Below are 13,321 nucleotides of genomic sequence, written 5' to 3' on the forward strand. Positions count from 1 at the left end.
TCGCAGTGAAGCTGTAAGATGTACAAAGTAGCGACTGCTGGCAGCTATGTTTCCTACTTCATAGAAGAAGCAGGACGGAGAGAATGATGCTGACATACAAAGAAAGATACAGAGTGATTCCAGGCAGTGTCTGAATTCCTGGAGCCCACTTGTCCTTGAACTTCCCAAAGTTACATGGGATAACTTGACATCTGGACAATAAATTTTCCATTTTGACAATGTCCTTGAAATTAAGTTTCTGGCTCTTTCAACAAAAAGAGGCGTAACTACTAGATGAAGAAGAGTTTCTCAGAGGAGGTAATCTTAAGTTATGCCTGAGGATAATCAGAAATTGTTGACTAAATAGTCCATGTGTGGAAGAAATCTTCCGGTTCTATGAGGCTGAAGAAAGTTTTGGGGATCACAGAGCTCCATGTACTCCCCTGCATTAGGGCTTATCCTGTCCCAGGAAAGTAGGCAACTGAGAAGGGACGTTCTCTTGCTGTTCAGAGGCAAAGCCACCCTGTGGATGGGTGAGCTGTGTGGCCAGGCCCCAGTTACCATCCTGCACATCTGCCAGGTACCCCACACCTTAGGGCCTCTTTTCTCAACCCTTAAAGAAAACAATGGTTGTTGCTGCTGTAACTTTCAGTGCTGACAGAGCTTCAGTGGCTGAGTGCAGCTGTGGGAATTTCACCGTTGGTGTGTGTGTTCAACGTTCATTCATTCATTCTCCAAATATTTATTGGGCATCTACTATAAAACCAGACAACGTGTTTGAAATACACTGTTAACAAGTCAGAGTAGCACCTTAACCCAAGGAACTTACAGTCAAGTATAAAAGGCAAATATTAAATCAAACAATCCCATAAATAAATCATCACAGACTATGATACATGCTGTGAAAGAAAAGTTACAGCAAGCTATGACAGGGGCCTTGATATGTTCTCAGTCCATGGAAAAGGCATTGAGTTCAGTTTTGAAAGATAAATAGGAGTTACCTAGTGGAAGGGTGGCGTGGAGATGTCCCAGCAGGGGAAGAGTGTACGTAAACACCCCAGGGCAGCAGAGGGTACAGAGCATATGAGGACCTGGGCAAAGACCAGAGTGGCCAACCCCAGGCAGCAAATAGGAGGGTGGCCCGAGATGAAATGGGAGAGGGCAGAGAATAAGGACTTTGGCTTTTATTTTCAGAGAAATGGGAAGCCATTGGAGGTTTTTAAGCAGGGGACCAACACGATAGGATTTGTACTTTAGAATCATTCACAATGCTCTGTGGGGAATGAACTGGAGAGGACCAGAGAGGAAGTGGAAAGACCAACGTGGGAGATAAGGAGGGCGAGGAAGAGAAAATGAGACAGAACATGCAACCCTGACGATGCGGAGGTGGCACAGGAGAGATGAAGATCATGGGCTCTGAATCAAACTGCCCGGCTTGGTGTCCTGGTTTTGCTAGTTGCTCTATGACTTCAGCCAATTACCTCAGCTCTCTCAGCTTGCTCACCTCTAACACCGGTTACTATCTGTCTACCTCCTGGAGGATTAAACAACTAATGCATCTAAAGTACTTAAAATAGTATCTGGCACACAGTAACTTTTCATTCAATGTTGTGACCCAAGGCGACACAGCTACTACATAAAAACAGCTAAGTACTGAATTGCTCTGATTGCAGCTGGTGCTGGGCTGGGCCAGGCCCTGAGCCTCATCCACTTGTCCACTGAGTCATCACCTTTTCCTAGTCCCACCCACACAGTCTTAAATTCCTGGGATTTCACTGATGCCCTCTCTGCCAAATACGGTTGGCTTCAGAGTTGTCTGTCAAGAGCCCATCTGTTTCCTGGGCACTGTATGAAAAAATGGGGTGATAGCAGCTGACCAGTTTAAGGGTTCTAGGATGCATGGCTACTCTCAATTTTATTAAAGTTATGACTAGAACCACAGGGGCTCTTGCCTCTCACACTTCATTAAAAAAAAAAATTTAAACACTCTTCTGCTTGCTGATGTGTATACAAACTGTTTTTTAAAAACAATGGGTGGAGGGGTGGAAAGGGCCACAAAATGGACAGGAACAGCCTTGAAGGAAATACAGATCTCAGGATGGTACAGGTAAGAGAAATGCCTTGGAAGGAACTCCTGAGAAGTTTATGGTTGTCTTCACCATCTGCCTGCTTTACTCATTCTGCTCCCCTCTCTGCCCTTCCTAAGCCATGATTCTGACCTGGTTTCACGCAGAGACTCCATCAGCACTGGGTTCTAACCTTCTACAGATTTGTTTGGGGACATCAAACACAAGGCTCTGACCCCAGGAATGGCCCCCTGAGACCTACTGGCTGTGGCTTTGCAGGGACACTGGGAGGTGAGGACAGGGTATGTGAACCAACGACCAAGCCAGCTCTTCTAGAATCAGGTCACGAGAGATACTTGGACTACTTTGTGCCAAACACCTGTTCCAAGCCATTCCTAACATTCCCAATGAGATACAACCCTCCCCCTCCCCGTGACTCTGATTCACATCTATGGGACTACAGGATCACAAGGGCAAAAAGGCCTCATGTATTTGAAGACCAAGGTAGCCTATAAAAACCCAAACTACCCCAGGACAAATGAGAGCACCCAAAGGTCAAAAAGACCTGGGAAGACTTGGGCCCTACCCAGACAAGGTGGGCTGGTGGCCAGCACAGCCACACAGAGACAGAATGGGAAAACAGACAAGAGCTCCACTTAGTACTGTAAAGACAATACTTGTTCTTTGAGAACAGGTGTAGGAGAAGGAAAACTGGCAACTGGCCAATTGTCCCCAGCAACCCTGGAGAAATCAGTTAACTTCTGTTCCAAACGGGGCAGAGCTGGTGGAACTGTCTTCAGGGTCAAACAGCCTCTCTCCGTCTCACCTCACTTGGCCAGGGCCAAGTTTGTGGACTGCAGCCGCTCCGTCTCCTGACAGATGTTCTGCTCCACTGTGTCACACTCAGCTAGGAACGCCTGAAAAATCCATGCATGACAGTGAGGTTCCACCCAGAGCCAGCCAACCCCAAGGCTCTGCTCAGCCATTCTGGGAAACCCACGGGTGACTGACTCATGCTGAAACAGGCTGTGCAGGGATGACCTAGGCTCCAAAGTAAGGATAGGGAGGAGGAGGGACGCATAGGACCAGGGTTTCTGACCATGCTCTAGGCCCATAACCCCCCAAAGGGCGGTGATAACAGGAAGCCTTGATGCTGCAACTGTACATTTCAGGGGGCTCTGTACATATGAATGTGTCCACCCCGTCTGCTCTTAGTGATCTCCCTTCCCAATTAGTTTAAATGTAAATATTCTGGGTTCATGCTGAATGCTGAGTAACAACTAAAAAAAAAAAACCGCACACACTTCTATACCCTTCTTTGAAGAAATAAACACAGACACCAACATTCTACCCTTTCTAATGCTCTACCACACAACTCACCTGAACCCTTTTCACCAAACCCTTCCTTTTCAGTCTACTGTCTTTGAAATTTTCTGGCAGAATCTATGGGAAAATAAGTTGACACATAAATAATTATCATTAAAAATGACATAAGAACACACCAGAAATACCCAGGGAACACCAAATACAATAGGTCATGGGTCACCAATGTGAATGAGACATGCATTCTCAGGAATCATTTCTCTGAGTCTATATCCTCCACCACCCACCCTTCCATGGCTCATGACCTTATAAAAGCTCCCTTTGTTCTGTGTCTGGGCCGCAGAAACTGATCTTTAACACAGACTTTGTTCTTCCACTCTTTCCTATGTGTGGATACTATATGTTGTGGCCATACCATGAGCTCATTGTGGCAGGAAAAGCACCTTCTGCATCTTCTTTACAACCTTCCTCACCCCCCCACCACCAAATCCCAAGCAGAGTAGCTCACCCTCAAGAATGAGGCATCAGCCCTGGCTGGTGTGGCTCAGTCGATTGAGCGCCGGCCTGCAAACCAAAGGGTCACCAGTTCGATGCCCAGTCAGGGCATATGCCTGGGTTGTGGGCCAGGTCCCCAGTAGGGGGCACATGAGAGGCAACCACACACTGATGTTTCTCTCCCTCTCTTTCCCTCTGTCTTTAAAAAAAAAAAAAAAGAATGAGGCATCAAGCTAGAAATATCATTATCGTCATCTGTAAAAGGGAACATGGCATCAATGATTCCCAACAGCCTCACAAGAACTGAGTCTGATTGAATTCTGTACAGGTAATGAGTTAAGTGGAATATCAGTAATGTGAGTATCAGAAAGTGAAGTGTATGTTTCTCCGACCAAGAGATCATGGACCATTTGGATCCCAGCTTCATAAGGATTAGGTGCGACTAGCATACATTAATAAAAATGACAAAAGTCCTGTGTTGGTGGGATGTGGGTGCCTAGAAATCAGCAACTGTCTTATCTTTCCGTGCATTCACCCCGGACCTACCCGTGTCTGGCACACACAGCAAGAGCTCGATATCCTCGGACAGTAAGGCTGGGTTACTGAAGGAGTGAAACTGACTAAAACATAGTCAAAGGGAACTAGTTTTTCTCAGGTGAATATTTACTTACTAGTGTGTCAATCTCCTCCAAGATCTTCATAAACTGCTCAATTGTGGCTTTTACTCTCTTATTGAGTTTGCAGAGAGCTTCAGCTTGCAAATCTGTGGCCAGAAAGCCCTGTGGAGAAATAACACACTCTTGCAAGGGTTCTTTGAGGCTAATGGAAAACTCCAAGCTGAGGCACTGATGGAGCAGCCACACTCCGAATCCACATTCCCCCCAACAGGCTGGGCTAGACCTCAGACCTACAACTTCATCTCTTGGAAAAACCAGGAAAACTGGCCCTAGGCCCCCCAAGCACTGTAATAGGCCTCTCTGTAATAACCTGCAAATGCCTCCTGAGCCCCGGCTCTGGTAAAGCCAGAGGAGTATACCTACATACAGGAGGCAGACACGGTAAGAGCACAGGGTTTAGAGTTTAATAGCCCTGGACTTGAATTCTGTTGCCATTTACTGGGTTGTGATCTTGAGTAAGTTACTTAACCTATCTGTGCCTCAGTGTTTTCATTTTGAAAATGAAGATTACGATACTCACACCCCATAGGGTTACTGTGAGGACCAAGGGGAATATATGCAGACCCTTAATATAATTCCTGACACAGACACGTGCTAATGAACGGCAGCACTTGCATTATTTTTATTAAATGGACTGGCTGTGTATTCACATTGCTTGGCCAAATGACCAGTTAGCTGGTGACAGCAGGGATCTCTGGGGGTGTTTATCAAAGCCGACAGTTACGGATGCAAATCTAACAACATGCAGTACACATTAGCCAGAAATTCCAACTCAAAGAATTTATTCTACCAAAAAAAATCAGAAATAGTCAAAAAAGATCTACGTCTAAGGATTTCAAAGCAGCATTACCCCAAATGGTAAAAGAACATTAAGTGATAAACAATAGAGGACTGGTTAGATAATAAACCGTGCTGCATTCACATGGGATGAAATGTTATGCAAGTTTTGAAAAGTTTGATTGTTTTTAATGAACAATTTACAAAGTGTGTATAACAGCACACCAATTTGTTTTAAAGACAGAAAAATAGATTCCAGGCTTTAGTAATGGCTGTCTTTGAGCTGGGGCACTACAGGTAATTTTTATTTTCCATATTAATGCCCATATATTTACTTAAACATTACATATAATCACTATGTATTACTTTTGTAATTAAAACACAAGCATACATCCATTAAAGTTATAAAATGAGGTAAAAAAACAAATGGTTTGGGACTGTTTCTAATCCTTATTGGTTTCAGTACTCCATCTCTAATATAAGAAACTGGCCCTGGCTGGTGTGGTTCAGTGGATTGAGCGCAGGCCTGGGAACCCAAGTCTTGCCACTTCAATTCCCTGTCAGGGCACATGCCTGGGTTGTGGGCCAGGTCCCCAGTAGAGGGCGCATGAGAGGCAACCACACATTGATGTTTCTCTCCCTCTCTCCTTCCCTTCCCCTCTCTAAAAATAAATAAATAAAAATTTTTTTAAAAGAAATTGAATTGGATGACCACCCCTCTAAGATCCAGTCAAGCTGGACCTTCTATGAATCAACAAAATGTTCTTTTCTTTGCTAAACATATTTATCAACCTAGACCAGCAATTTTCAACCTTTTTTAACCTCATGGCACACATAAATGAATCACTAAAATTCTGGCCCTGACTGGTATGGCTCAGTTGGTTGGGCATTGTCCCACAAAGCACAGAGCCACCAGTTCAATCCCTGGTCAGGACACATGCCTAGGTTTTGGGTTTGGTCCCTGGTCAGGCATGTGAGAGAAGCAACCAATCAACATTTCTCTCCCTCTTTCTTCCTCCCTTCCCTTCTGTTAAATTAATAAATTAAAAAAAATGAAAAATAAAATGAAATTTTGTAGTATACACCAAGAAATTTATTGCTAATCTGACCAAAAAAATAGGTGTAATTGTGATTCATTCACACCCGACAGCTATTGTTGTGTTGGCTATTGCCATTTTTTATTTGACAAGCTAAGGGAAAAGAGGTCAGTGCCCCTGACTAAATAGTCAGACATTGCATGTTTTAAAAATTCTTGTGGCACAATGGTTGAAAATTGCTGGACTAGACTGAGAGAAGTTATCTATTCTATTTCAGACAATACGTGACCCTAGCACAGCAGGTGCTCTCCCAGACGCACAAATGGATGCTGGCTGGGGTTTGAAAATAACAGTGATAACACTTACAAAGCACTTAGCATGTCTCAGGCTCAAACTACATTACTTAATCATCACAAAAGCCTAAAAGGGAGGAATCATCATTTTTCCTTTTTACAGAGGAGGAACTTGAGACAAAGGTAGAGTTGCCCACAGTGACAGAAAGGGTAGAGCCAGGATCTGAATCCAAGGAGTCTGACTATAGAGCCTACCCTTGTAACATACGTTTGTAACTCCACAAATTTCTTAGAGAAGCTAAACAGTCAAAGTCCACCAAGAGTTACCTGCTGGATTCCACTAAGCTCTTTATTCAACTCTTCCAGCTGGTTAGCTATCTTCTCCACAGACTTCTCCAAATCTTTCAACTTCTTTAGTTCAATTTCTTCCTCTGGACTATTCTAAAATGTTTAAGAATAAAACAAATAAACAAATAAAACAGAGCCCTGACCAGTGTGGCTCATTTGTTGGGCATCGTCCCACAAGGTGAAAGATTTCTGGTTGGATTCCTGGTCAGGGAATACATGCCTGGGTTGCGGGTTCAGTCCCCAGTTAGGGGCATGCAAGAGGCAATTGTTTAATGTTCCTCTCACATATCAATGTTTCTTTCCCCTCTCTTTCCTCTCCCCCTCCCCCTCTCTCTAAAAATAAATTTTAAAAATCTTTTTAAAAAACAGAATGTTTAAGAATAAAATGAAGCCACTAATCACCAAGAAGAGTATCCCCTGTCAGGAAAAAAAAAGTCTGGCCACAAAAGGGCTAAATCACTCACCAAAACAAAAGTCTTAACTCTGTTGCTTCTTGGAAAACAAGCGACAGGGTACATGTTAGGCATTCTATCTATGAAGACTAGACTAGAGAGAGGGTATCTACAAAGACTCCAGACTAGGGAGAAGGTATTAGGTAAGTATTCAGGTAAGGCCCTGACAACTTGGATTCAGAGAATGGAGCCAGGCTCAGCCTCAGCCTGGGGCTGATCATCAACAGCCAGTCTGATCCCTGGAGGGTGAGCAAATTACAGTGAACACCTGTGAAGAGTCCAGAATGGCTAGGTAGATGGAATTCTACTATTCCTTCATATAGAATTCCAAAATGTCATCCACCAACATGACAATGATGAATACTTTTAACAAGTGTTTCCTCTATGCCAAGCACTATCCTGAGCACTTTACCAGTGTTATTGTTTTAAGCCTTACCGAAACCCAATGAGGTGGATAGGTACTGTTTTGATAGTGAAATTGAGTTTATTATAACCTAAGGGCACATAGCCAAAAAGAAACAGAGTGGAGACTGGAGTCAGATTTGGCTCTACACACTCCAGGACAGCTCCAATCAGGGGTCCTACAGCTTCTTCAACCTCAGCCTTTGGGTTCTGCCATTGCCTATCACTCTTCTCCCTGACCCTTGAGCGAGAAATCTAGACTATTTTCCCTTCTCTCACCTAAATAATTGAGAGCCAGAGACAGCAACTTCCTGCTTTTATACTATCCCAAATTATTCACATTCTTTTTTGTGGCTAAATTCAGAGTGCCAGTCTCCTAGCAGTTCCAAGTCTGGACTAGATTTTCTTTGTCTCTACTTTGCTAATCTCACCCTCTTTCCACTCGGAGTCAGCCACCTCACTCCAAGTAAGGAAACTTCATGTGACCAACAATTCCATTGGGTCACAATGCAGGACTATCCAGGGCCCTCCCTCATCACCCACGAGGCTATTGTCCTCACCTGTCACCAACTGGCTCTTTTTTTCCTCTTAATTCTTTAGCCTACACCTTTCTTTCCAGCTAGAGGAAAGAACCTTTAGTCTGATCCTTTCTTTTCCTTGTGGGAGACTTTAGAAAAAAGGGTGGTTAAAGGGAGAGAGCCTAAAACTTGTATTTACTTTTTAAATCTACAGGTTTATTTTAACAAAATGTTCTCTTGCAAATCCCCTCCAAATGAGTAAGGCCTGTCTTAGGCACCTTTTAACCAGACTGAGCCTCTACCACCCACACAAAAGCTGTGTTACTGAGGCAACACAACTGTGCCTAATTTCACAGCAAGAGCCCATACCAACAGAAGCCAGAGGGCATAAGAACAACAAAACTGGTGACCCCATTGAACAAATGGAGGCTACATTTGTTTAGAGTGCTTCACCAATGCAGAATCTGGGTCCCCAATTTTGCCTTCTACTCAGAAATATGCATAAAAGACCTTGGTCATTTGATTTGGTTGTATTCTGGTGGAAAAAGCAATTTACCTTTTTCCCAATTAACATGATCCGGCAACCATTTTGTAGTCCAAGTGCAGACAAAGGTTTCTCCATTTCCTTCAGAGATTTTCCTGAAGAGAAGAAAGTTATGCCAAGTTGCAACAATTGTACAACACTGAAAACAGATTTCAGTAAGGAGACAGACAAGTGTTTTCACTAATGAGAAGACGATAATTTGGTATAACTTTAGAAGGGTCTTGACTCAGTAATTTCACTTCAGCTATTATCCTAAACAAGTAACAAAACATGTGCCTGCAAAATAACTGTTCTATAATAATTTTCTTTCCTTAAAAAAGATTTTTTTAACTTATTTTCAGAAAGGGAGGAAGGGAAGGGGAAAGAGAGAGAGAGAAACATCGATGTGTGAGAAAAACAAGAGAAATATCAATCTGTTGCTCCCTGTAGGCCACTAACTGGGCACCTGGCCTGCAATCCAGGCACATGGCCAGATAGGGAATTGAACTGGTGACCTTCTGGTTTGCAGACCAGTACTCAATCTACTGAGCCATACCAGCCGGTACAAACCCATAATTTTCAGTGTGACCTTATTCATAACCATAAGAAACTGGAAAGAGCCAAAAATTCAGGAGTAGAGAGCTGATAAACTATACTTCAGAACAACAGAAGACTTTGTAGGCATTAACATTCATTTTTTCAGCAAATTTCAAGGCCACAATAAATATTGATGACCCAGTGTTTCCTGGGAAAAAAGTTATAAAAACTGTATAATCAATATGATCCTATGTTTGTTATCTAAAAACAAATTAAAAAAAAAAAAAAAAACAGAAACCATTGTCCTGGCTGGTGTGGCTTAGTCAGTTCTAGCGTTGTCCTGTAACCAAAAGGTTACAGGTTTGATTCCCAGTCAGGGCACATACCTAGGTTGCAGGTTCAATCCCCAGTTGGGGTGCCAATCCCCAGTTCGGGCGAATATAGGAGACAACCAACTGATGCTTCTCTCTTGCATCGTTGTTTCTCTCTCAACCTCTCTCCCTTCCTCTCTCTAAAAGCACTGGAAAAAAAAAGTCCTCACATGAGGATAAAAAATAACAACAAAAGCCCACAAACCAGAACCTGTACTTCCACACGCCAGAATAAACAAACCAAAAAGCTGAATAGAAATACGCTGAAATGTTATGAGGGGCTTTATCCAGAACATTTTCTTTATGCTTTCTCTATTTTGAAATGTGCCCTTATAATTTTTAAATGAAATGTTTTTAAAATGAAAAACAAACAAAAAAAAACCCAAAACAAGGAGTTACACTGTGAAGTGTACATAAAAATGCTTTCCATCACTAAATACTTTATGATCAGCACTAAATGAGACAAATCTGGTCCCACCAGATACCAAAATAACGGGTTCCCATGGAATGGAAAGACAGAGCATGGGGGTATGGAGGGGACAGGTTCTGGCAGAAACTGGCATCACCCAGTGGGCCTGTCATATCCAGGCTCCTGGTAAGTTTGTTTATCCAGCACCCTCTATGTCAGCACTATGCAGAGCATTGGACACATAGCAGTATCTCTACCCATATAGAATTTGTTATTCTAACAAAAAAATCAGATATTGAGCAACTCTGAAAACAATTATTTTAATAGCAATTTCAGCACAGGTTATGCCAAAGTGGTAGGGAGTGCTATGTGAACATACAATGGGAAGAGGATATAACTCAGCCAGGGTAGACTGTCCAGGTGCTTCATCACAAATGGTAAGTTTCTGCCCTATGAAGTCTTCTATTGTTCTAATGTATAGTTTATCCACCCCCTATTCCTTAATTTTTGGCTCTTCCCAGTTTCTTACTATTGTGAATAAGATTGCACTGAAAATTACTGTGTTTGCCCTGACCAAGTTGGCTCAGTGGATTGAGCACTTGCCTGCAAACCGAAAAGTCACCAGTTTGATTCCCTTTCAAGGCACATGCCTGGTCTCAAGTTGGGGGTGGGTGAGAGACAATTGATTGATTGTGATTGATTGTCTCTCTCACACATTGATATTTCTCACCCTCTCTTTCTCCCTCCCTTCCCCTTTCTAAAAATAAATAAAATCTTAAGAAAAGACTGAATACCTTTTCCCTAAAATTAAGAACAAGACAAGGGTATCTGCTTTAACAACAACAACAAAAAAAAGGTTAAGATTCTGCCACCCTCATGTGGCTTCAATTCTAATACATGCCCAAATGTTTGGAAGTATCCAGTACACAGTAGGTCCTCAATAAATATTTGCTAAAGAAATAAATAAATAAACAGCAAACAAGAATTACTCCATTTTGAGAACTGAGAGTTACCATTCCTTTAGTCATAAGGGCTTAAAGCTTGAAGAGAAATGCCTACCCTTAAATATGAGTTTCTGAAAAAGTAGTGGGACCCCAGTGGCCTCTTCAACAACCAGGGCCAGGTCTTGGACAGTTGGTTCACTACAGCCTTGCTGCGGGGTAACATGTAGGTCATGCTTCTCATTGCCTGGGGAGAGAGAAAAGCATTTAATTAAGAAAACTCTTCCACATAAACCAATGTAGGCTGATACTTTATTATATTTAAGTACAGAGCCTCCAGCCCTCAAGGCCCAGTTCTTATGCAACCTACTCCAAACAGCCCCCCACCCCATCTGCCCAGCTTTCGTCTGCTGACCTGGTCAAGGATTTTTATTTCCTTTATTATAATTAACAATATTAGTGATATCAGCTAATTTTTAAGCACTTAACATGCACAAGAGGTTAACTAGGCTCATTTTATGCATTATCTTATTTAATCCTCAGAACCACCCTATGAAGTAGGTACTACCTATTATTGCCCATTTCACAGACAAGCAAACTGAGTTCAGTCAAGACCTGTCTGTGGAGACCCAACTGTGGAGTCATAACTTGACCTCAGATCTGATTCTAAAGTCCATACTTTTTATCACAAGCCACAGAGGCCTGAATGCCCTCTTTTCTGTACTGTACTGACCTTTGTATCCTTTGCCATAACAGGCAAAGGACTGTTTTTTCCCTCCAGGTCTCTCCCACTGGGCACATCTGGGTACATAGTTGGTGCTCAGTAAATAGGCAAATGAGTGAATAAACTCAAAACAGCAAAAAATTTCTTTTTGGAGCAGAGGTGCCAATTCTTTTCCAGGTATGTGGGCAGTAAGGAGGTAGCCTGTTTACCACGCATTAGGCAAAGCCGTGAGCCTGTTCAATGGGACAGGTGTTAACAACTGTAATTCACAGAGAACAAAACAGATGCCTACCAAGGAGACATCCCAAGGTCACTTAAAATTGCAGGATCCAAAATCTCCAGGTTCTGAGGTCCTGGGATTTCCCACGATTGGTCCTGAGGAAACCTAATGGGTTCAGCCCTCCGTTGAATTCATCATTTTGGTCTGTGTGAACTCCAACAGCAGGCAGAGCCAAAGGGTGCCCACGGTGCATGCTTGGACCCACGGCTCACTCAAACAGTGTACATACATGGGTGTATGACTCGATACCCACATAGGTGTCCGGACACACAGCAGTCATACGCATGGGCCAATACAAGCCTGACACAAAGACCCACAATAACTGTGCAGGCACAGGCTTACATACACAACCACGACTACGACGTGAAGTACGACATCGAAAAGCAAACAAATGACCTGAAACAAAATACTACGGCCACAGAGAAAGGTGTGCTGACAGAGACACACACAAAAACCCGTTCCACGGACACAAACAAGAACCCACACTTCCGGACGCCAGGACAAACACTTGGACGAGCGCTTCCACAGAACACGTGTCAAACCCCTAGACCCTGCCAGACTTTCGTGGCTCGGCACGAAACCAACCCGGACACCCGTGCTCACTGTGGGTGACGGTCACGCTGAGTCCATCTGCCGCCATTTCCTCACTCTGGGCCACCTCTTCGCTTAGGGCCACCTCTTTGCTCTCGGTCACCTCTTCGCTCCCGACCACCTCTTCGCCTGGGGCCACCTCTTCGCTTGGATCCACCTCTTCGCTTGGGGCCACCTCTTCGCTTGGGGCCACCTCTTCGCTTGGGGCCACCTCTTCGCTCTGGACCACCTCTTCGCTCCCGACTACCTCTTTGCTTCCAGCCACCTCTTCGCTCTGGGCCGAGTGAAGCCGCACTTTTTTCTTCACCCGCGGCCTGCGAGCGCCGGCGGCGGCGCCTCTGGTGGATCTGACATGCCCCCTGGCCGCGCTCCGGGCGGAGGGCCGCTGAAAGGGAGGCGGACCGCACTCGGCCGGGGGCACCGACTGACGCGACTCTCGGCCCTGCCGAGGGGCGCGCCGCCGGGGGCCCAGCCGCTCCCGGTCGCCTCTCGGTCTCCGCGCGCCACCGCGCTCCGCCAGACCCGCACTTGTTGCTCACCCAGCGGTGGGAGCTGAACACCGTTGCCTGCAAACCCAA

The 13,321-nt window shown here is 44.2% G+C and overlaps 1 protein-coding gene across 6 annotated transcripts; it reads right to left on the reverse strand.

The window, feature by feature from the left end:
* Positions 1-705: 705 nt before the first annotated feature.
* On the reverse strand, positions 706-13,277 carry BAG1 (BAG cochaperone 1). 6 transcript variants are annotated; one of them, XM_036021824.1, is made up of 8 exons: positions 12,937-13,068; positions 12,756-12,864; positions 11,267-11,395; positions 8,924-9,006; positions 6,975-7,088; positions 4,535-4,642; positions 3,426-3,488; positions 706-2,962 (listed from the first exon to the last, which is right to left on the reverse strand). In XM_036021824.1, exons 2-8 carry the CDS (start codon positions 12,790-12,792, stop codon positions 2,873-2,875), a joined length of 624 nt encoding a protein of 207 aa, XP_035877717.1. In that variant the 5' UTR covers positions 12,793-12,864; positions 12,937-13,068; the 3' UTR covers positions 706-2,872. The 6 variants fall into 6 exon arrangements, with proteins under 6 accessions (XP_035877717.1, XP_035877716.1, XP_035877715.1 ...); XM_036021823.1 differs by having other exon boundaries at positions 12,738-12,864; XM_036021822.1 differs by having other exon boundaries at positions 12,738-12,864; positions 12,919-13,050.
* Positions 13,278-13,321: the final 44 nt, after the last annotated feature.

This window comes from Phyllostomus discolor, chromosome 3, assembly GCF_004126475.2.
Source record: "Phyllostomus discolor isolate MPI-MPIP mPhyDis1 chromosome 3, mPhyDis1.pri.v3, whole genome shotgun sequence".
In the NCBI taxonomy this organism is placed as follows: Eukaryota; Metazoa; Chordata; class Mammalia; order Chiroptera; family Phyllostomidae; genus Phyllostomus; species Phyllostomus discolor.

Coding starts and splice junctions, on each gene's coding strand:
- BAG1 (XM_036021825.1), bottom strand. CDS start 12,792: ATGGCGGCAGATGGACTCAGCGTGACCGTCACCCACAGTGAGCACGGG. Junction 9,007..11,266: donor TCAGAAACTCATATTTAAGG/GTAGGCATTTCT, acceptor TCTTCTCTTCAG/GAAAATCTCTGAAGGAAATG. Junction 3,489..4,534: donor TGGAGGAGATTGACACACTA/GTAAGTAAATAT, acceptor ATTTTCCCATAG/ATTCTGCCAGAAAATTTCAA.